General features: G+C 33.1%; 2 protein-coding genes across 2 annotated transcripts; both read left to right on the top strand.

The window, feature by feature from the left end:
- The first annotated feature begins 3,183 nt into the window (after window positions 1–3,183).
- Window positions 3,184–4,056, top strand: LOC143058128 (uncharacterized). The gene has a single exon (XM_076231589.1). The coding sequence runs from the start codon at window positions 3,184–3,186 to the stop codon at window positions 4,054–4,056; it is 873 nt and encodes a 290-aa protein (XP_076087704.1).
- A 10,185-nt stretch (window positions 4,057–14,241) lies between these two features.
- On the top strand, window positions 14,242–19,233 carry LOC143058127 (cerebellin-3-like). The gene is made up of 3 exons (XM_076231587.1): window positions 14,242–14,246; window positions 17,941–18,116; window positions 18,784–19,233. The coding sequence occupies exons 1-3, from the start codon at window positions 14,242–14,244 to the stop codon at window positions 19,176–19,178; spliced, it is 576 nt and encodes a 191-aa protein (XP_076087702.1). The 3' UTR covers window positions 19,179–19,233.
- The last annotated feature ends 1,532 nt before the right edge of the window (window positions 19,234–20,765 follow it).

Genomic DNA, 20,765 nt, shown 5'->3' with positions numbered 1-20,765 from the left:
TGATACTTGTCTTTTGATGGATTAATAATAAAAACAAACAGTTTGTTATCATAAACCAGGGACTTTCTATACTAGCTAATTACTAAATGAATTCATTGTGTTCCAGTATACTATGCAAATCAAAGGGAACAAACTTTAACATATTATGTTCATATAATTAACATTATGCAACTGGACAAAAATTTTAAAAAAAAGTAGGGCGAACGGACCCTGGGCGAACAGGTATTAGGGCGAACGTGAATCAGGGTGAACGGACCGGATTATTATATAGGTATGTGTGTTGCACAAGTCTTTCACAAGTTTCAAAAAAGCTAATGTTATAAAACTTTTTTCAGGGCACAAACCCACTTTAAAGAGACTTGTCTACTGCCATTCCCATCCTATTTTCATGCACCATTTGCAAGCAAGAGACTGAATGGTTTGCAAAATTAAAAAATCAGGACTGTTTCCCGTTAAACTAAAATAACTAAACTGGATGAATATTGTAGGAGAAATCTAGAGGAAAGTTTTGTTTTGTGAAATTGGTTTTCCTGAAAAGTCATTCATCCTGCAGAAAGGATTTATAACTGTCCACCACCAAATGTCGAGCTTCACAGATGGAATTACTCAAACACCATCAATGCCTATGTTTTCAGCACAGATTTCGCAAATCATGACACAGCTGTGCATTTTTTATACCTGTTAAGAGTCGTATACTAAATTTTTTTTTTAAATAAATAAATATATATTCGGTCATTTTAGAACTTGTATTTTGCCAAAAGATGCATAAATGAAAGTGGTGCAATTCATTTTGCTTTGATATATAGATTTGAATTACAATTGTTCATGTTATTGTAATGCAGATAAAAATAAGGAGATGTGGTACAATGTATATACATGATATTTAGTGAGTTTATCAAACTAAAGTGAATAAGAAATGGGTATAAGCAGTTACAGGTACTACTGTACAATCTCAAACAATGAGAAAAAGTCATACCGTAAAGAGAATTTCATATTTACAAGTAAGTTTTGTTTTTGCGTTGAATAATTTTCTTCTATTGTCTTAATTGCAAATATGGGAAGTGGTTAACATGCTAATGAGACAGCTATTATGGCCACCAGATGTCATTGTTTTCTTAATTAAAAACTCCTTTTTCATTCATACCTGTAGATTACTTTATCATGTTTATACTGAAAAATAGTTTTGCTTGGAGTTAGAAACATACCTGCCAACTTTTTAAAATGTCCATGGGGGTTTTACGTGAAAGATGGTTCTTGTAGTCCTACAAAGGGGCCTTCAAATATATTCTAATGGTTTTTTTTTTGGTTTCTTCGTGCTTTAACAAGCTCATAGCCATTGTTAAATTAATTGTTTTCTTTAAAATAGTGGACAAAATGTCCACTTGGGAGCCTCCCCCCGCAAATAGTGACAGTTGGCGGGTATGTAGAAAAAGTATGGTCATCAAAAGAGTTGACATGTTACTATGTACATTTACCATTATGTTACTTGATGTTCTTGCAATACACACAGTAGTCAGTACGGAGACTAGTCAACCTTTGTGAACTATTTTTCATAGGATGGGAGTCATTGAATAATTATGCGTATATATAATCAATAATTAAAAATATTCTATTTATATTAAAAAGGAAAATTCTCATATGTCTTAAAAATGCATTTCATGGCGAGGTACAGAAAATATACTGTAAACAGTAGACTATACATATAGGTGAACTAGGTACAAGAGAACTCTAAATCTTAAATACTACAAACCACCTCTGTTCTATGGCAGATAATGATATAACTGGACCAGAAATACACACAACCTGTAATTAACTGCCTTTACAGCGCTTTCGCGCTTTGAATAATTTTAGTTTCTTGTGTATAATTCGGAGTGTATGACGTCCATTATCACTGAACTAGTAACATATTTGTTTAGGGGCCAGCTGAAGGACTCCTCCGGGTGCGGGAGTTTCTCGCTGCATTGACGATTCATTGGTGGCCTTGGTCTGTTTTTTGCTCTTTGGTCGGGTTGTTGTCTCTTTGACACATTCCCCATATCCATTTTCAATTTCATAACTATGTTTTTATGTTTATATGTGTAATCTCATATATCTACTTAATGCTATTCAGAAGTCTAGTGTGTGTTTTTTTTTGGTTTCAAAACAGAGGGCTAACGAGCCGAATATACTACATGTCACTCAAGTCGCATTGGCTTTACTTCAGAACTCATTTCATTGGTTAAACATTCCCCCTATATATCCATGTACTATTATTTATCATGTACTGATACTGTGCAGTCTGGACTATGGGACACATACAAAATAGCTGATTCGAAACAATTGGAACATTGATAGTTGCTTTGTATAAAATTAATTCAAATTATATCGTGCGTTACTCTGTGTACCTTATGTTATTCGGCTAACCTAAAAACCAATAGCAAAAACAAACAATAACAAAAACCGAAATTTATTAATGATTTTAAATTAAAGGAGGTGTTCGCTATGAATCTAGGCATAACCCCAAGAGACATACATAATTTAAAGACTCCAGTCTTCCGCATTACAGTTTTAATTGAGACCCCCCCCCCTATTTGCTCTTTACGAGGAAAACCATAAAACTAAGGACATATATTTATTTTACAGTGCAAATATAACCAATTATTTTATAATTTGTGCAGAAGTTATCTGTCCCGGGAGTTATTAATAAAATATTAGTACAATATCGATTCGATTATTCACAAGTTTATATAATCACATATTTAATGTCCTTTTACTTTTGTATGTTATTGGATACGGTATTCTCACCACCAGAATAACATATCTACTTACTTTCAGATAGGACTTGGAAATTCACGCAAAATTTTCAAAGTTCGTGTTAGTAAAATAATGAAACCTTTAAAATCAGTTCTAAATGTATGTGTAGGAATGGCTTTGTGTAGCGTATTATACTATTTTTTGTTGAACAGCTTCCAAAGATTCCGAATTTTGATGTTTTCTGAAATAAATCAAAACCCCGAATTTATTGAAAGTTTGGACCAATCGAGAGATCGTTATTGGATGGAATATTACCAAAAGATAATAAAACGAAATGGAATCAAACCATTTACTCATGCGCCTATAACTAACGGAACTTGTCAAGGAAAATTTTACAGTAGTATGAATGATAATATGCAAACCGTTTTGGACTATCCGGTTGTAAACAAAATGGCTACAAAATTCAAAGAGACGTTCGAATTGTTTGGAGAACCGGTTGTCAGTGGTAACGAGACTTTTCCTGTTATTGTTACAGGTGCCTCGTCCAATCATTACCACGAATCCCTTGCTATGATCAACACTTTCAAGAAGAAAATTGCATTACGATACAAAGGGATAAAGTTGATATATTATGATCTCGGTTTAACGAGATTTCAAAAACGGGAGCTAAAAAACTTTTGCAGTTGTGAAATTAGGACTTTTCAATTCAATGAATACCCTTCGTTTGTACGGGAACTGAGAAATTTTTCTTGGAAAACTATAATTATATACACAGTCTTAAAACAATACAATTTCGTAATGTGGGCCGATACATCGGTTAAATTTACAGGTACGAAGGAAGCTTATGACGTGTTTTTTCAACAAGTAAAACAAGTTGGCATTCTTGTAAGAAAGAATAACCAAAGTGAAACAGCTCGAACTTTTTACCGGACGAAAGAAGAAACATTTAAATATCTAAATGAACAATCATGTATGTTCGATTTCAAAATATTAAGGGCTGGATTCATAACAATTTGGAAAACATCATTTACGTGGAAATATATTATACAACCTTGGCTAGCATGTGCCTTGACAGAACATTGTATGTCTCATTACGACCCAGGGTTAATCATGTATTGTGATCCAAAGAAGGAAGTTTTATATCACTGTCACAGGTTCGACCAGGCGGTTTTAAGTATAATTCTGCAGAGACTGTTCAATGTCAATTATAATATAGTGACCTTGAACCGTCTACCAAGAGTTCACCAAATTGGTAGATCTCAACGTTGTTTCATTAAAGATATTAACCCAAATAATCCAGTCGATTTATTACGACCACTATGATCAATCCATTAGTGGATAGAGGGCGCTGAATTATTCGAGTAATAAAAGGGTATATAGCATCTAAGTGAGCTAACTCTTTTAAAAATCAAAATGAACGCTTTATCCACCTGATATAAGTAAAAAAATCAAACTTCTATATGAGCAAAGTTAGTGTTTGTTATATACCCAATGAAATTATGCAAGTGAATGGTGTGGTTCAAATTTTTTGAAAGTTATATACTTTTGTCAACAAGTCTAAGTTATTATGTTGTCAACATCTTGTGAAAATTAAACCAGCCAAATCTACTCTAGGTAAATTTTGAGCCCTTTAATGTACATAAATACCTTACCTACTGTAAGGTATGAAGATGCAGCACAAATAAGATCCGGTAAGAGAGAGCATTCCTATTTTACCAAAATAGTTCACCGCATAGCATTCGTTACAACTCGACCGATTCCGTATTCACCCTATGATTGCCCTCAAACTCGTTTTATCATTCAAACGAAAGTTGATGTGTTTATTATTTAATGAAACAATGAACATGCAGTGAAAATAAATTTTGTTCACGTCGGTGTTATTATCGCCGCCAGCTTGTTTACATTGGTTACATTGTTTACGATAAGAAGTTCGATCAACGTCGTCTTTCGAAAAATAATCAACGTCAAGATCAACTACCGGACGTCCTCTCGACCAATCATATCAACGTTTTCCCTAATATGCAAATCATATAAGAATTATAGTTTCATAACATATGCCAGATTTCATGTCCTAGTAAGAAAATGAGAAAATTGAATATCTTAAAGTCAAATGAAACCTCAAATCAAAAAAAAATGCATGTGTTTTATAAAACCAAATGGATAGTTTTCATTATAAAACTTATGTATTTATACTTTTTTCTATAGAAAATTTGCCCACATTTAGAAGAAGTTTACTTTATTTGTCTGGTTTTCCGGAAACAATACACCTAATCGCTATTTATTCCATTCCGGATAAGTTCTAAAATTACACAACTTTTTCATCCAGTTGAAGCTATCTGGGACCCTGTTTAAACAATTCACCATGCATGATACTTTTTAAGGAGACCTGTTTAAACTACCGTATTTACTTCAAACAAAATATTTTTTTTCTTCAATTTTAATTTCGAAAAATGTGGATCATACTATATCAAAGTTTCTTGATGATCACTTTCTAAATTTTTTTCTCCCTCAGTTCACTACTGATGACCTCCATTTTTCGGCCGGTGACCCAAACAGGAAGTTGTATAAATGACTGTTTTTCCCGGAATGGACTAAATAGCGATAAGGTGTATTCGCCGACATATATTCCGTATGCAAGTGGCCTAAGCGGACCCTACTCGTAAAAATCCGGCGATCGCAATAAGCATGGATCTGTCATTGAAATAAACTATTATCTGATTGTACATGTTATCCACGCGCTCAATATCCATGCTTCTTTGTTGATGGTTTACTATATAGTACGGTGACCAGACCCAATTTTTTTTTAATTTAATCGTCAAACATACTATATGGCTATATAATATATCATTGGATTCGGAAAAATGAGTACTTTTGAAATATCGATGTCGTCAAAAAGAAATGTGGTAACAGTTTGGCATAAAATAAGGTCAAAGATCAAATTTTGTTTTTTTTTGTTTTTTTTCCATAGTATTAAAATTTGAAGATATATACAACAATTAAGGTTACATTTCAGATACAGACTTTTTTTTCAAATCAATTAACAATGAATTATCTCAAAAATATAAAATAAAAAAATAATTAGTAAACAGTTTTATTCTGGAAAGTGGCGTTTTTCAAACACTTGTCCGATCTTTTATACACATATACTGTTAAAGTTACAATAGTTACAATAGTTACAATAGTTACCTTGCCGGCTGACACTCCACCTCAGCAATAAAGGATAAATATTCTTATTTTACATGAAGGCGTATTTTGGATAAGCTTATTCATGTAATTAATTAAAACTAAAAAGCACTCAAACAGTTACAATTAAAAAATCCAATCAAAGAGATCCACACAAAAGAATAATGCCAGGAGTATCTTCTGGTTCATCTGTCAAGGATCATGATTTGAAATTTCTACATAATTCAGGCCCTTTAAAGGAGCAAAGCTCCGGACATGTAGGGCTGTGAACAAACACATGACTTTTTAACATGGATATTATCCCTTCAATGAAAACACAAGATCCTGCAAGAATTCTGCTGACATATGCCCTTTAAAATACACGGGGTGTAATGAATAATTTAATAAAACTAAGGATTACCTTAGCCGTATGGGCACAACTTTTTGGAATTTTGGATCCTCAATGCTCTTCAACTTTGTACTTTTTTGGCTTTATAAATATTTTGATATGAGCGTCACTGATGAGTCTTATGTAGGCGAAACGCGTCTCTGGCGTACTAAATTATAATCCTGGTACCTTTGATAACTATTTACACCACTAGTTCGATGCCACTGCTGGTGGACGTTTCGTCCCCGAGGGTATCACCAGCCCAGTAGTCAAAAGTAAAATCACAAAAATACTGAAATTAGAGGAAAATCAATTCGGAAAGTCCATAATCACATGGCAAAATCAAATAACAAAACGCATCAAAAACGAATGGACAAGAACTGTCATATTCCTGACTTGGTACAGGCATTTTCAAATGTAGAAAATGGTGGATTAACACTTCGGTGTTGACATGAATATCAATATTGTGGTCATTTTTATGAATTTCCTGTTTACAAAACTTTGAATTTTTCGAAAAACTAAGGATTTTCTTATCCCAGGCATAGATTACCTTAGCCGTATTTGGCACAACTTTTTGGAATTTTGGATCCTCAATGCTCTTAAACTTTGTACTTTTTTGGCTTTATAAATATTTTGATGTGATCGTCACTGATGAGTCTTATGTAGACGAAACGCGCGTCTGACGTACTAAATTATAATCCTGGTACTTTTGATAACTATTAACTCTCGCGAACTGTATTGTAAAACTGACGGAATAGGGGGTTTTGCAATGTGTAATGCGGTCCAAATTTTTAGTTTGAAACGAAGTACGTAAAACATGCTGTTTCAGTGACGCCTCACAGAGAGGTTAACTGACGAAACTTACATCTTAAAACTAGTGGCAAGCTTGACGCGAATCGGAAAAAATATAATGGAATGATTTTTCTGATCATAAAGGTTTGGAATTAACTTTCATGCCCAAGCAAGGGCTCCATCTTTGTCAATATTACCGAAACTCTAAAAAAAAAACAACCCAAAAAACCCACCGAAATAGTCGTACGTGTCCTTCAAAATCTTTTAATAGTTTGTTCACCTACTTCCAACAGATAAGTTGTGTCGCATCCGGTAAGTGCATGTACAGCAGGCAATAGTTTACAATTTGTTGGGGAAAGACACATAGTTAGTGAATGGATGAAAATCTTTCCCCATCCTTTACACTGCTAATATTCCCCATCTACACCCACAACTCGCTTGTATGTGTCATATATTTATAGTAGTGAACACACAAAACAATCACATTTGTATTAGACACCGTATGCTTGTTATATCGCTCTTTCCCATTTCCTTAAACTTCGTGTCAACGTTTAAGGCAATGGATATCGGCCTCCACTTGAGTGCTAAACAAGTTACGACAGCCATTAACAGAGTTGGTATACATAACTTTGACAATTTCGGAATTTTCATACGTTCTGGATATGTAACGCTCACATCAGGTGGAATCATAAGGGATGTGTCAAAGTTTACTTCTCCCCTAAATAAGCTAATACACTTTGATGGAAGCTGTAGTCTTTGTGTGGCGTTCACTTTTGCCAGAGTTGTTAATGTCGCAGCGGTAAAACCCATCGGCTACTGTGTGCGCTATAGAAATTCATTGGGACATATTTTTTTAATAGTCAGCTGCAAGGTCACAGATTTTTTTACCTTTCTTAACATCAATACATTGAACCAATGCCATACCATCTCTGGTGTAAGTTCTGAGTGATGGTACAAAGAAAGGTAGGGAAATTTCACCAAATAAGACTTGCATGATTTTCTCCCGGTGCCGTATTCTTGGATAAGCGAAATTGGAATTGGACTTACGGAGTGCGACAGCACATGTTCTATGGTAACAATATCTCTACATTTTGCCAAAATCAGTACAGTCTAGATACAAGTTATGGATTTGTGTGAACTAAAAGTCTAACCGCCGATTTATATTTAAGGTTTGATTTTGTGGTCATGTTTTCAGACGTTTTTAGTTTTGACTTTATATTGTTTAATATTGGACTATAAAAACTACTTGACTGGATCTAAAGAAAGAGCACTAGTGGTAAAATGTTTAGACATGTTCAAGCCTTCCTCTACAGCTGTGAGCAAAAATTCTCGAATATCTCTTGTAGCATGCATTCTAGACGAGATATTGATAAGACATGGAGGATGAGATCCACATCAAAGGGGTCAGTCATGGATCATTCAGATGGTCCACAATGGCAACATGTTCTTTATCTCTTTTCATTGTTGTTGGTTTTGTTTCATCTTGTTAATTTGCATTATTTGCAGTAATTCAAGCCCTTTTCAGCGTTACACGACTAAGTGATTCTAGAAAATGTCTAGGAAGAGTCCATCTAACAAGCGCGAACTTTTGATTTGTTATGCCTAGAGTACCACCTGATCCCCTTTGGCCTTTTCTGATGCCATGTAGGGCAATGTACCGTTAAAATGTCTAGGAGTCTGTCTAAAAGCAAAGTAGCCATCTATAAAAGGTGATTGACTATTCTCAAAAAGTTGAAACATATCGAGTATGTAAACTGGAATCCACCTTCAGTAATGGGTACGGTTGGTTACAAAAACATTTGAGATGACGATCACATCACATCACATCACCAAAACACAATTTTGTTATGAATCCATCTGCTTCCTTTGTTTAATATTCACACAGACCAAGTTGAGCGACACAGGCTCTTTAGAGCCTCTAGTTTTAATATTTACCACAAAACATGAAAAAAAGTATGTTTTGTAACTGCTAAAATTACTTAATAAACTTACTAAATTTGAAGATCTGTCACATGAATGTATATTTATACATGTAATATTAAAAATATAATTAAGAAACGACTAAATCACCAAATATGCAAATAATCCAGAGTTTACTTATTGCCTAAAATTATGTTCGGCAATAGGATGAATAATCATCATCAGATTTCAGGAAATAAGCTTAATGCCTGAAAATTTCAGGCAATAACTTAATGCCTAGGCGTTAGCCTATTGCCTAGGATTTAAGCTTAATGCCTAGTTTCACTTATTGCCGCTAACATATACTATATATACTAACAGAAATTATATCACGAATGTTATTTTACAATGTAGAGCTCAAAACTTTTCTAAGTCGATTATTCGTTCAAGTAAACTAACGTATTTCAAAACCTTTTTTATGAAAATTGCACAGTACGATTTTTTGACGACAAGTCAAAATGTTAAGTTTAACCTTTGAACTACCAATACTGTGATTTATAGGGACCTGGTACCTTTGATAACTTTATAGCCGTAAAGTCCGAATGACAATTAAACTCCTTAAATAAACGACTTTTCCTTACTAGGTCACCGTACTAATAAGGTGACAATCGGTAAACTACGGCTTCAAAATACGACGATTACATAGCTGATAAATTTGTATATCATAACAGACAGAGAGAAAACAATATTGATGATTATACGATATGTTTACGTAAAACAATGATAAAATCGTGCACAGAGGACTAAGTTTATGATACAGCTGAGGACAGAGGATTTTTTATTTATCTATATAAATATATTTAGGTCTTTCCACTTTTCTGTGGAAAGACCTATTGTATTTGTTCTGATTATTATTATTTTTTTTTTTTTCCCCCGCTAAATTTTGTTCTCGCGATAAATGTATGTTTCACAATATGTCGCTTAGATATTTCTCATATTGTATCGTATAGTTTATGCGCTTTTAAATTTCACCCTGCTAAGCCGAACCATTTTCTTTGTAAGGATTATCTCCCTATTCTTACAAATTGTTCGTTACATCATCAGGAATTTTTAGCTAATTTGGATCGAAGCGATTCGATAAAATTTTATAGGAGTTATCTACCTTTACACAATAAATTTGTCGGTATGTGTTTTCAACTCATCAACCGTTAACCGTATAAACCTGGAATTTTTTTATTTGAGGCCCCTAGGTCCTAACTTCGAAAATGAGGTCAAGGTCAAAGGTGAAGGTCAAGTTCATAATTGTGACTTTTGCTTATTTTTGCATTTTCTCAAACACTTTTAAAAATATATTTAAAAGAACAAGTTCGAAATGTTTGCTTTATTGTAATGAAAATATGTTACATTTGGTCTGAAACAATCCCATGGCATCTTATAGGAGTTACTGTTCCTGAAATGTTTAATTATAAGGTTAATTGATTATTACTTCAACTTGGTTCATTATAAAGGCATATCACGTTTTACAAAAGGTTATGTGACATATGACCTTGAAAAATGACAACCGAAATGGACCTTGAAAGAACCGGAAGTAGCCATTTTTGCACTTTTTTCATGAAAAAGTAGTCGGAATTCATACATTTTGTCATTTAAATACATTAGCCTATCACTCAAGACTAGAAATGACTTTCGATCAACCGGAAGTGGCCAATTATCTCCTGTTTTAAAGGCGAAAGTATGTATAAACCTATATAATTTTGGAATCAATGTGAAAGAAGCTATCATATGAGACCAGAAGAGACATTTACTTCACCGGAATTAGCAAATTATTTCCCTTATTTCACTCAAAAGTATATCGAAACCACGTATGTATCGCATCAGTATAAAGAAACTAGCTTCTTTTCAAAATCTCTTTGATGTGGAAAGACCTTCAATTGTTCTCTGAACAATTGGTTTTTAATTATAGTTTGCTTTGCTTCTTAACTTATGTAAACACGTTTTAAGCGATATGTTTTACTATGGGTTTGTTTTTGTTTTATTTTTTAATTTGTTTGTGTTCATATAATGTTTATATGTTATCTGTTTGAATGTTACCGTCAGAAATATTTGGCAATAGAATTAAAAAATAAAGAAAATGTAAGATAAGTTTTTGAAAACAAAAGGCATTATGTTTTTTAGTTATTTCACAGAACATGAAAATACTGACGTAGTATTTATAAATTAACCATATATAAACTCATCATAGATACCAGGATTGAAATTTTATATTTACTCCATTCGCGCGTTTCGTCTACAAAAGACTCATCAGTGACGCTCGAATAAAAAAATGTTAAAAACATCAAATAAAGTAAGAAATTGAAGAGCATTCAAAACCAAAATTCCCAAAGGTTTTGCCAAAAACAGCTACGATAATCTATTCCTGAGGTAGAAAAGCCTTAGTATTTAAAAAGTTTTGTTAACAGTCAATTTATAACTATTAACATATCAATGATAACTCAAGTCAACACAGAAGTGCTGAATACTAGGCTATCTGATGGCTGGTAAATATATGGCATAGATCAAAATTCGAACGCTGGTTTTAAGTTTCATTTATGATGATCAAATAAATGGTCATTAACTTTTTTTTGTTGGCCTGAATATTTGAACACTTTTGTCTATTCATTATGTCTTCATAATTGAATTCTTTTAATGATTCATAATGTTTCATAAAAATTCGCAAACTATAAGGTATCGTTTTTGCTCTTTGGTGAAGGTCAAAGTTGACCTATACGTGCGGACCTAGATATACGGCATATGGTCTCTAGAACTTGATTATTATTGATAACGTTAATTATGTGAAAAATTAAGGGTCTGGAATGGTGCAATTTTTTTATCATCACCATTGTCCTATACCTTTAAAGTTACTGTATAATTAATATTACATAGATATAGGAAGATGTGGCATGAGTGCCAATGAGACAACTCTCCATCCAAATAACAAATTAAAAAAGTAAACCATATATTTATATATGTATATGCTCTGAAATGGGCACTTGAATTAAATAAATATTCTTAATTTTATTCTTATAGTTATTTATAAAGTAGCAACATTCAAGCAGCACCTGCATACGGGGTATATATCTCCAAATTGATACGATATTCCCGTGCTTGCATTTCCTATCATGATTTTCTTGATAGAGGGTTGCTGCTCACAAGGAGGCTATTGAACCAAGAGGTCCAAATGGTGAAGTTGAAATCATCCCTTCGTAAATTTTACGGACGCCAACACGAATTGGTTGACCGTTATGGAATAACCGTTTCACAAATGATATAGGATATGTTCCTTACGTCGTAAATACAATCCCCTTCCCTTTCATGAATGTGACCTACCGAATTAAACTATTTACCGGATTTTTTTTATCACATAAGGAACACGACGGGTACCACATGTGGAGCAGGATCTGCTTACCATTCCGAAGCACCTGATATCACCCCTAGTTTTTGGTGGGGCTCGTATTGTTTATTCTTTAGTTTTCTATGTTTTGTGATGTGTACTATTGTCTGTCTGTTTGTCTTTTTCATTTTTAGCCATGGCGTTGTCAGTTTATTTTCGATTTATGAAATTGACTGTCCCTTTGGTATCTTTCGTCCTTCTTGAATTCTTTAAAGCATCGTTTTCACGTCATTCCGGCTAGCAAATTGGACCTCGATATTGTCAACTTCCTAGCAAGGACTGAAGCTCATTAACCGTATAATGGTTTACTTTTATATATGGTTATTGGATGGAGAGTTGTCTCATTGGCACTCACACCACATCTTCCTATATCTAATCAATGTTAAACGCAGAACTTTGGGAAAGTCCGGAGAGCCGACAACCTGGCTTGGGACGTTGCGTTATTGTAGTAGTATAGATTTGTCACTGGAAGTAAATCAACCAATAACCAACCTTTTGTTATTGCCTTTGTCATATTTATTCGTATGTTTGTTAGATAATTTTCTGTGGATTCATTTATTTTCGTGGGTACCAAATTTCGTGGATGAGAAAAAAATGCATTTTTGTAATAAACTTGATGATGAATACCGTTTTTTTTCTATAGTATATTGCAAACTGAACTGAACTTTAAGAGATTGCTTATTTTTAAAGATTATTATATAAACATGGATTATATTTATTATCAACCACTTATAAAGCTTTAACAACTTTTTAAATCCTGAATCTGAGCTTTTGACAAAAGTTGATGACTTTATAAAGCAATCTTTAGAATTGCAAGAATGTCCATCAAAGGTTACATTACCATTTATAACTATGTTTTTATGTTAAATTTGTAGTTCTTTACTTTCTGTACTATATATTTACATTGGTGTTTGCTTGACCCATATGGATGTATTTTGAAAATAAAGTTATTATTATCAAATATGACAAGCAATCTCTGGCCTTTGTTAGTCTTGTATGATTTTAATTTTAGTTTCTTGTGTATGATTCGGAGTTTAGTAAGACGTCCATTATCACTGAACTATCAACATATTTGTTTAGGGGCCAGCTGAAGGACTCCTCCGGGTGCGGGAGTTTCTCGCTTCATTGACAATCCATTGGTGGCCTTGGGCTGTTTTCTGTTCTGTGGTTGGGTTGTTGTCTCTTTGACACATTCCCCATTTCCATTCTTAATTTTATCGACTATGGGACACATACAAAATAGCTGCTTCAAAACAATTGGGACCTTAGTAGTTGATTTTTCTAAAGTTTATTCAAATTATATCGTGCGTTATTTTGTGTACCTTATGGTATTCGGATAACCTTAAAAAAAAACAGTAGCAAAACTAAATAATAACAAAAACCGAAATCTATTAATGATTTTAAATAAAAGGAGGCGTTCGCTGTGATTCTAGGCATAACCCAAAGAGACATAAATAATTAAATGACTCCAGTCCTCCGCATTAAAGTTTTAATTGAGCCCCCCCCCCCCTATTTGCTCTTTACGAGGCATACCATAATATAAGGATATATATTTAGTACTTTACAGTATAAATATTAGCAATAATTTTATAATTTGTTCAGAAGAAATCTAACCTATTTTTTGTCGTGACTTGCAATTATCGGAAAGTGTAACAGCTGTTTGTTTTTAAAAACTCTTGCCAAAAATGGATTTCGATTAACCATTTTGATATCTGGATTGCATGATCATGATGATATACAATGTTTTCAAGTGAACTTCAACTTCAATGTATGTATAAGTAAAGAAAACAACCAAAGTAAGGCACGTGCTTTTATTAATCAAAACCGAGGATTCAAAATGAAGTAAGTAAACAAAAAGAGATAACAACCATAAAGACGCAACGTCAGATTTTAATACCATTTGGTTTAACAGAAAAATTACGTTAAATTAGAAACGAGCACTATTTTCAAGTGTTGTTTTGTTGTTGACTTAATGTTAAATATTACACAAAAGTATAAAATGCCGTGTGATTCCATTCTAATGTGATTTTATAATTGATATTAGATTTAATGTCAGTATGTTTGTGCTGTTTGGGGGAATAGCTTTGCATTATATATATTCTAACTTCATCGAATATTAGTTTAATCTAGCGGTGGTAAAAGAGACAATACATATGCTTATGATACTTAAGTTTTATTACTTTAGTTTTGATGTTCTCATAGGTGTGCAATTTTTGCAATCTGTGAATAATTTCGTTTTGTCGAAAGTATGACATTTAAAGTAAGTAGAGGAATGAACTTGCGAATGCAGTTCATACCGTCCCTGACGTATTACGCTTGCGGCAGCGTCAACTTCACGTAAAAGGACAACCTTGCAAGACATTTTCATTGATCCGTACTTTTTATAGATGGCCTGTAATGGTAAAACAATTCGGTGTTCCAATTACAACTTTTTAAGTACTTTTTATTTGTATATAATTTTCAAAGCCGAAAAAATTTTCTTCACGAAATTAACTTTCTGTTATTAGCCTTAAAAGTTTTTGTGAAGGCATCAAAGTTTATTTCGGACATTTCTGCAAGACATTGCAATCCTATTGATTTGAATTGAATAAGTTGCTCAATTTATTTGATAATTTGTGATTTTGGAGCTTGCACATAGTACGAAACTATCGTGCATACAATTTTATAGATTATATGTTAAAAAAATATTTTTCAACTGAAATATTTCAAGCTTCTTAACTAAATTTCCCTTGAGACGTTCATCAGATTCTTTCAAAATATATATATGCAAGTTATAGATGGAGGCAGCCATGCAAACCATTACTGAAATATATATCACGTCATAGAACGTTCATGCAAAATTACTAAGAGTTGTGTGAAAATTTAGAGAATTTTTCGAATTTTATGTTTCGAGCTTGTTACATGGGACAACGCTTAGTAAACGTTTTTTTTTTATGATAATCCGTGTCGTCCAATACCTGTATACAATATTTTTTATTCTTCTTCTTTCATAATATCAAAATTTAAGACACACTCTTTATTTTCATCTATTATTTACATATTTGTTTCAGCGTTTCTTATTCACCGTTAAATATTTACTTAGCACTATTTTCGTGGTAGCAGCACGTTTCAGTCTCGTTGAAATCTCGTTCTGGTATTATTTCCTAAATATGTGATACAAGTGGAAAATAGCAATGAATCTATTATTTATCATAATCGAACTAAACTCTGTGAAAAACGGGTATTTACAATCAGCAGTATTTGAGTAATTAAATTTTCAAATTTTTTTACCATAGCCTAAGTCTATTTAGCCAAAATTTGAGAAAATAGGGGAGGGGTACAAAAAATGATTTACCAGACACGTGTACATCCCATATCTCTTTTGTCTTTTAAAATTACTTAGTTATGTATTTTTTTCAATTATTTATAACAAAAACCTGAGTTTTATTTCCTAAATATGTGATACAAGTGGAAAATAGCAATGAATCTATTATATATCATAATCGAACTAAAACTCTGAGAAAAAACGGGTATTTACAATCAGCAGTATTTGAGTAATTAAATTTTCAAATTTTATTACCATCGCCTAAGTCTATTTAGCCAAAATTTGAGAAAATAGGGGAGGGGTACAAAAAATGATTTACCAGAAACGTGTACATCCCATATCTTTTTTGTCTTTTAAAATTACTTAGTTATGTATTTTTTTCAATTATTTATAACAAAAACCTGAGATCATATGCATTTTGTTCTTAAAACAGAAAAAAATCAAAAATTGACAAAATTGACAGCATGGTAAATTTGCCGCGAAAAAGCATCAAAATAAGACAAAACTTTCTTATATTAACACCTACCTATAGTTTACTTACGTTAAATGTATTCAGATTGGTCCACTTCATCTTTATTGAAAGTATGAACAGTGGAACTGTGATTTTTTTTCTCACGATAATAGCCCAATAAAAATGGGCAAAAAACTTATGAAAATTGGGAAAATTATCAAAGTTGGGTACTTTCAAAGGGTTGTAGCAAAAAAAGAAGAACACCACTATATGTTTTTTGTCTTCACCAATTATTTTTATGCCCCACCTACGATAGTAGATGGGGCATTATGTTTTCTGGTCTGTGTCTCCGTTCGTTCGTTCGTCCGTCCGTTCGTCCGTTCGTTCGTTCGTCCCGCTTCAGGTTAAAGTTTTTGGTCAAGGTAGTTTTTGATGAAGCTGAAGTCCAATCAACTTGAAACTTAGTATACTGGTTGCTTATGATATGATCTTTCTAATTTTAAAGCAAAATTAGACTTTTGACCCCAATTTCACGGTCCACTGAACATAGAAATGAAAGTGCGAGTTTCAGGTTAAAGTTTTTGGTCAAGGTAGTTTTTGATGAAGCTGAAGTCCAATCAACTTGAAACTTAGTATACTGGTTGCTTATGATATGATCTTTCTAATTTTAAAGCCAAATAAGACTTTTGACCCAAATTTCACGGTCCACTGAACATAGAAGTGAAAGTGCGAGTTTCAGGTTAAAGTTTTTGGTCAAGGTAGTTTTTGATGAAGCTGAAGTCCAATCAACTTGAAACTTAGTACACTTGTTGCTTATGATATGATCTTTCTAATTTTATAGCCAAATTAGACTTTTGACCCCAATTTCACGGTCCACTGAACATAGAAATGAAAGTGCGAGTTTCAGGTTAAATTTTTGATGAAGTTGAAGACCAAACAACTTGAAACTTAGTACACATGTTCCATATGGTATGATCTTTCTAAATTTATTGCAAATTTAGATTTTTTATCCTATTTCACAGTCCATTGGACATGGAAATTGATAGTGCAAGTGGGGCATCCGTGTACTTAGGACACATTCTTGTTTACACTAAAATAAAGCCAAAAATCAGGTTAAGAACAAAAGTTTAATTCTAGAAACTTTTGGCTCCTCATAGGTGTACATCCTTAAGCGCATGATTTTTTTATATTTGTTATTGAAATATATATATTGAACAATAATTTATATAGTTTTCGCCCCTCTATTAAGGAAGAGAAAACATTAAAACTTTCTGCTTAATATTCTATGCGTCTAACTATCATTTTTGTCAAGGGGAAACACTAAGTTTGTTGGAATTTCAATGTGCATGCACCAAACAAGCGTCAACAGTTGTTTGTTTTGGTATCGAGCGATTAAGATTTTGCTTCATAGCAAAGCTATGTATTAGTTAATTATTAATCATGCTATTAACCTTTAATTTGTTTTAATGAGAGTTTCATTTGATGCCATTTATTGTTTAAGAAAAAAACCCAAAAAAACGCATTCGACGTGAATAAAATGGGTAAACAATATCATTAAGATCCAAAATTTGGATCACATATTCCTTACTTTATTACACATGATCAAGCACTCCCAGATGTACAAACGCACTCAAACTGCTTTACCGCATGTCAATAACTTTTTGAGAACTGGCTATATAGGAACCTATTCAAGCAGGGGGTTAGCAAATTTCAAAAACTTGTTAAGACAAACTTAGAAACAGGCTATATTTTTTCAATAACAAAATACTTTTTTTTTGTAGCTTTGTTAATGCTATCGCCATTGCGGCAATATTGACTTCAATCCTGACATCAGGCGGGAGCTGCCAAAAATCCTGTTCAAGGAATGCCAGTCTTATGAAGAGTATTCAGTACCAGTTGAAACTTATTGGAGATAATGATGGAAAGTGTGACTGTAACCAGAGTCCTTCAACCCCGAGTAAGTTAAAATATAACAAGACTAGTATTACATTCTTACACTTGAAAACGGAAAGGGAGGATTTCGGTGCGGTTATATACAAAAGTGCTACTTTGCTAATAGTCTCCGTTATATTAAATCACAGCTTTTCTAGAGGGGTCGAGATTGACATATTTGTTGCTGACCTCTATATTTTGTATTGCCTCGAAGTTATGTATTAATATTCCAACCCACATCATGCACATGTATTTAGCGGAGATGAAACTACTGGCTATCAGGCAAATTATTACCCGGTATATAAAAAGTTAAAAATAACAAGAATGTGTCCCCAGTACACGGATGCCCTATCCGCAGTGCACTATCATTTTCTATGTTCAGTGGTCCGTGCAAATGCGGGAAAATCACTAATTTGGCATTAAAATTTAAAAGATCATATCACAAGAAAATTCAAGTTGATTGGACTTCAACTTCATCAAAAACTACCTCGACCACAAATTTTTAACCTGAAGCGGGACAGACCGACGAACGGTACAACCTTGGAAGGACGGACGGACGAAAAACGAACGGACGCACAGACCAGAAAACATAAAATTAGTATTTATTTCTGCATTTAATAATTTAACAGGCGTGAATTGTGATTATTCTATGCCGGAATGAATATATGATACCGATTACTTTTTTTAATTAGGTTCAGGAAAGGTTGGTTTTCTGGTATCTAATTCTGGAACTTTGCAGAAAATTGATGATGGTTCTGTCGTTATGTACGACACTGTTTCTACCAACCTCGGAGGAGGGTATGATAAATCAACTGGTATGTTCACTGCCCCCGTAGAAGGACTCTACTACTTTACATGGACAGTTCTTACTCCTCCTGGCAAATCTTTCTACACACAATTATTACTGAATGACACAGTTGTAGCAAGAAATCATGCTGGAGCTTTAGGGATATCTACACACATGCCATCTAGCCAGAGTGCTGTTTTACAAATGAAGAAAAATAACAAAGTGTCTATCAGAGTTTATAGGGGAGGGTTGATAATGTATGGCGATAAGTGGTCAACATTTAGTGGCTTCAAATTGTAATGAAAATAAAAGTGAATCTGAAGAATAGCGTATTTCATTTATTTCTTACTAATAAATTTTCTGGGGACATTTTGATTTGCCATTTTTTCTGTGTTGTTTCTTTTTGCCCATTATTCTTTTTTTTTCTCTATATCCACACAGCCCATCATTAACTATTCTTCATTTTTTTTTATCTGCATTATTATTATTCGCAATATTCCTTATTCTGTAAATCCTATTCCCCCCTGAATAAACAGATCAACAAAACACAATAAAAAAAATCTGCAACTTTAACTATGAAATTTATTATAAAATAAATGACCAACAAAATCGGACAAGACAAATAGACGAGTGACATTAACCATAAAATTTTATTTTCAATGCACACACCTAACGTACGGCTAAATCATATACCATTCGAAAGTATATATCATCTGTACTATCTTTTGTGCCCGGTCGTCAAATATTCGTACGTTGCAATTTCCGTCAAATCATGATGAAAGGTCAAGGTTGCACACTTTCGAATTTTACAGTATGTCAGCATTTGTGCATACTCTTTCTTCTGAATAATGATATTTTGCATGAAAATATGAAAATCTGTTAGAACAGATGTTAACGATCACTTATCAATTAAAATATTAATGACGGATTTTAAAAAAATAAGGCTGTTTTCAAGATATTCCAGTAAAAATTATAAAATTGCATTGAAACAAAAAAAATTGTCTGCTATTCTGTTGTGATTCACCATATAACCAATTATAACATATTCTATGTAGTGCTTTGGAAGTTTTTGACATCATCAAATTACTGCAATTACCCTTCATGTTAACTAAACAGCCAATTATAGCAACTCGTGCAGTTGCCCAAAAAAACACCATCTTCAAAAAGATAGCTTTTTTGCTGTTCGATATTACCAAAATTGTATGTTGTCAATATGAAATTAAAAACCTAAAATCTTATAATTACAAAAGTGTTTAAACGTTATAATACACGCGGGATTCGTTTTTTTGGGAAAATTAGGGAGAAAAACTTTGATATTTAAAGATGTAATTTTTAGAAAACTTGTTTTCTTGTTGGCTTCTACTGGAACGTGAACTGGACATAAAAGTATATAAGCTGGCAACTTTAAATTTTATGTGTGCCAATCTTATCACGTCAAGTAATATAATTATTTCTTGAAATACAAGTAAATTGACACATTTTGCAAATCTATTTTTATTTGAAAATTTAAGCAGATCATTTAAACTACACTTTCAATTCCGGAGTAGTTAAACAAACTACACTGTAGTATAAAGATGCCTGATTGATTGTTTGTGTAGATTACCTTAGCCGTATTTGGCACAACGTTTTTGGAATTTTGGGTCCTCAATGCTCTTCAACTTTGTACTTGTTTGGCTTAATAACTATTATGATCTGAGCGTCACTGGCGAGTCTTATGTAGACGAAACGCGCGTCTGGCGTATTGAATTATAATCCTGGTACCTTTGATAACTTTTAACGCCACTTTCAGCATTATTGACTACTAGATAAAACTTAGAATGGAAATGGAAAATGTGTTTAAGAGACAACAACCCGTTCAAAAAGAAGAAAACAGCCAAAGGCTACCAA

Source organism: Mytilus galloprovincialis, chromosome 14, assembly GCF_965363235.1.
Source record: "Mytilus galloprovincialis chromosome 14, xbMytGall1.hap1.1, whole genome shotgun sequence".
NCBI classification, from domain to species: domain Eukaryota; kingdom Metazoa; phylum Mollusca; class Bivalvia; order Mytilida; family Mytilidae; genus Mytilus; species Mytilus galloprovincialis.
This window is presented reverse-complemented; position numbering and strand designations above follow the sequence as displayed.

Coding starts and splice junctions, on each gene's coding strand:
- LOC143058128 (XM_076231589.1), top strand. CDS start 3,184: ATGGCTACAAAATTCAAAGAGACGTTCGAATTGTTTGGAGAACCGGTT.
- LOC143058127 (XM_076231587.1), top strand. Junction 18,117..18,783: donor CCAGAGTCCTTCAACCCCGA/GTAAGTTAAAAT, acceptor TTTTTTAATTAG/GTTCAGGAAAGGTTGGTTTT.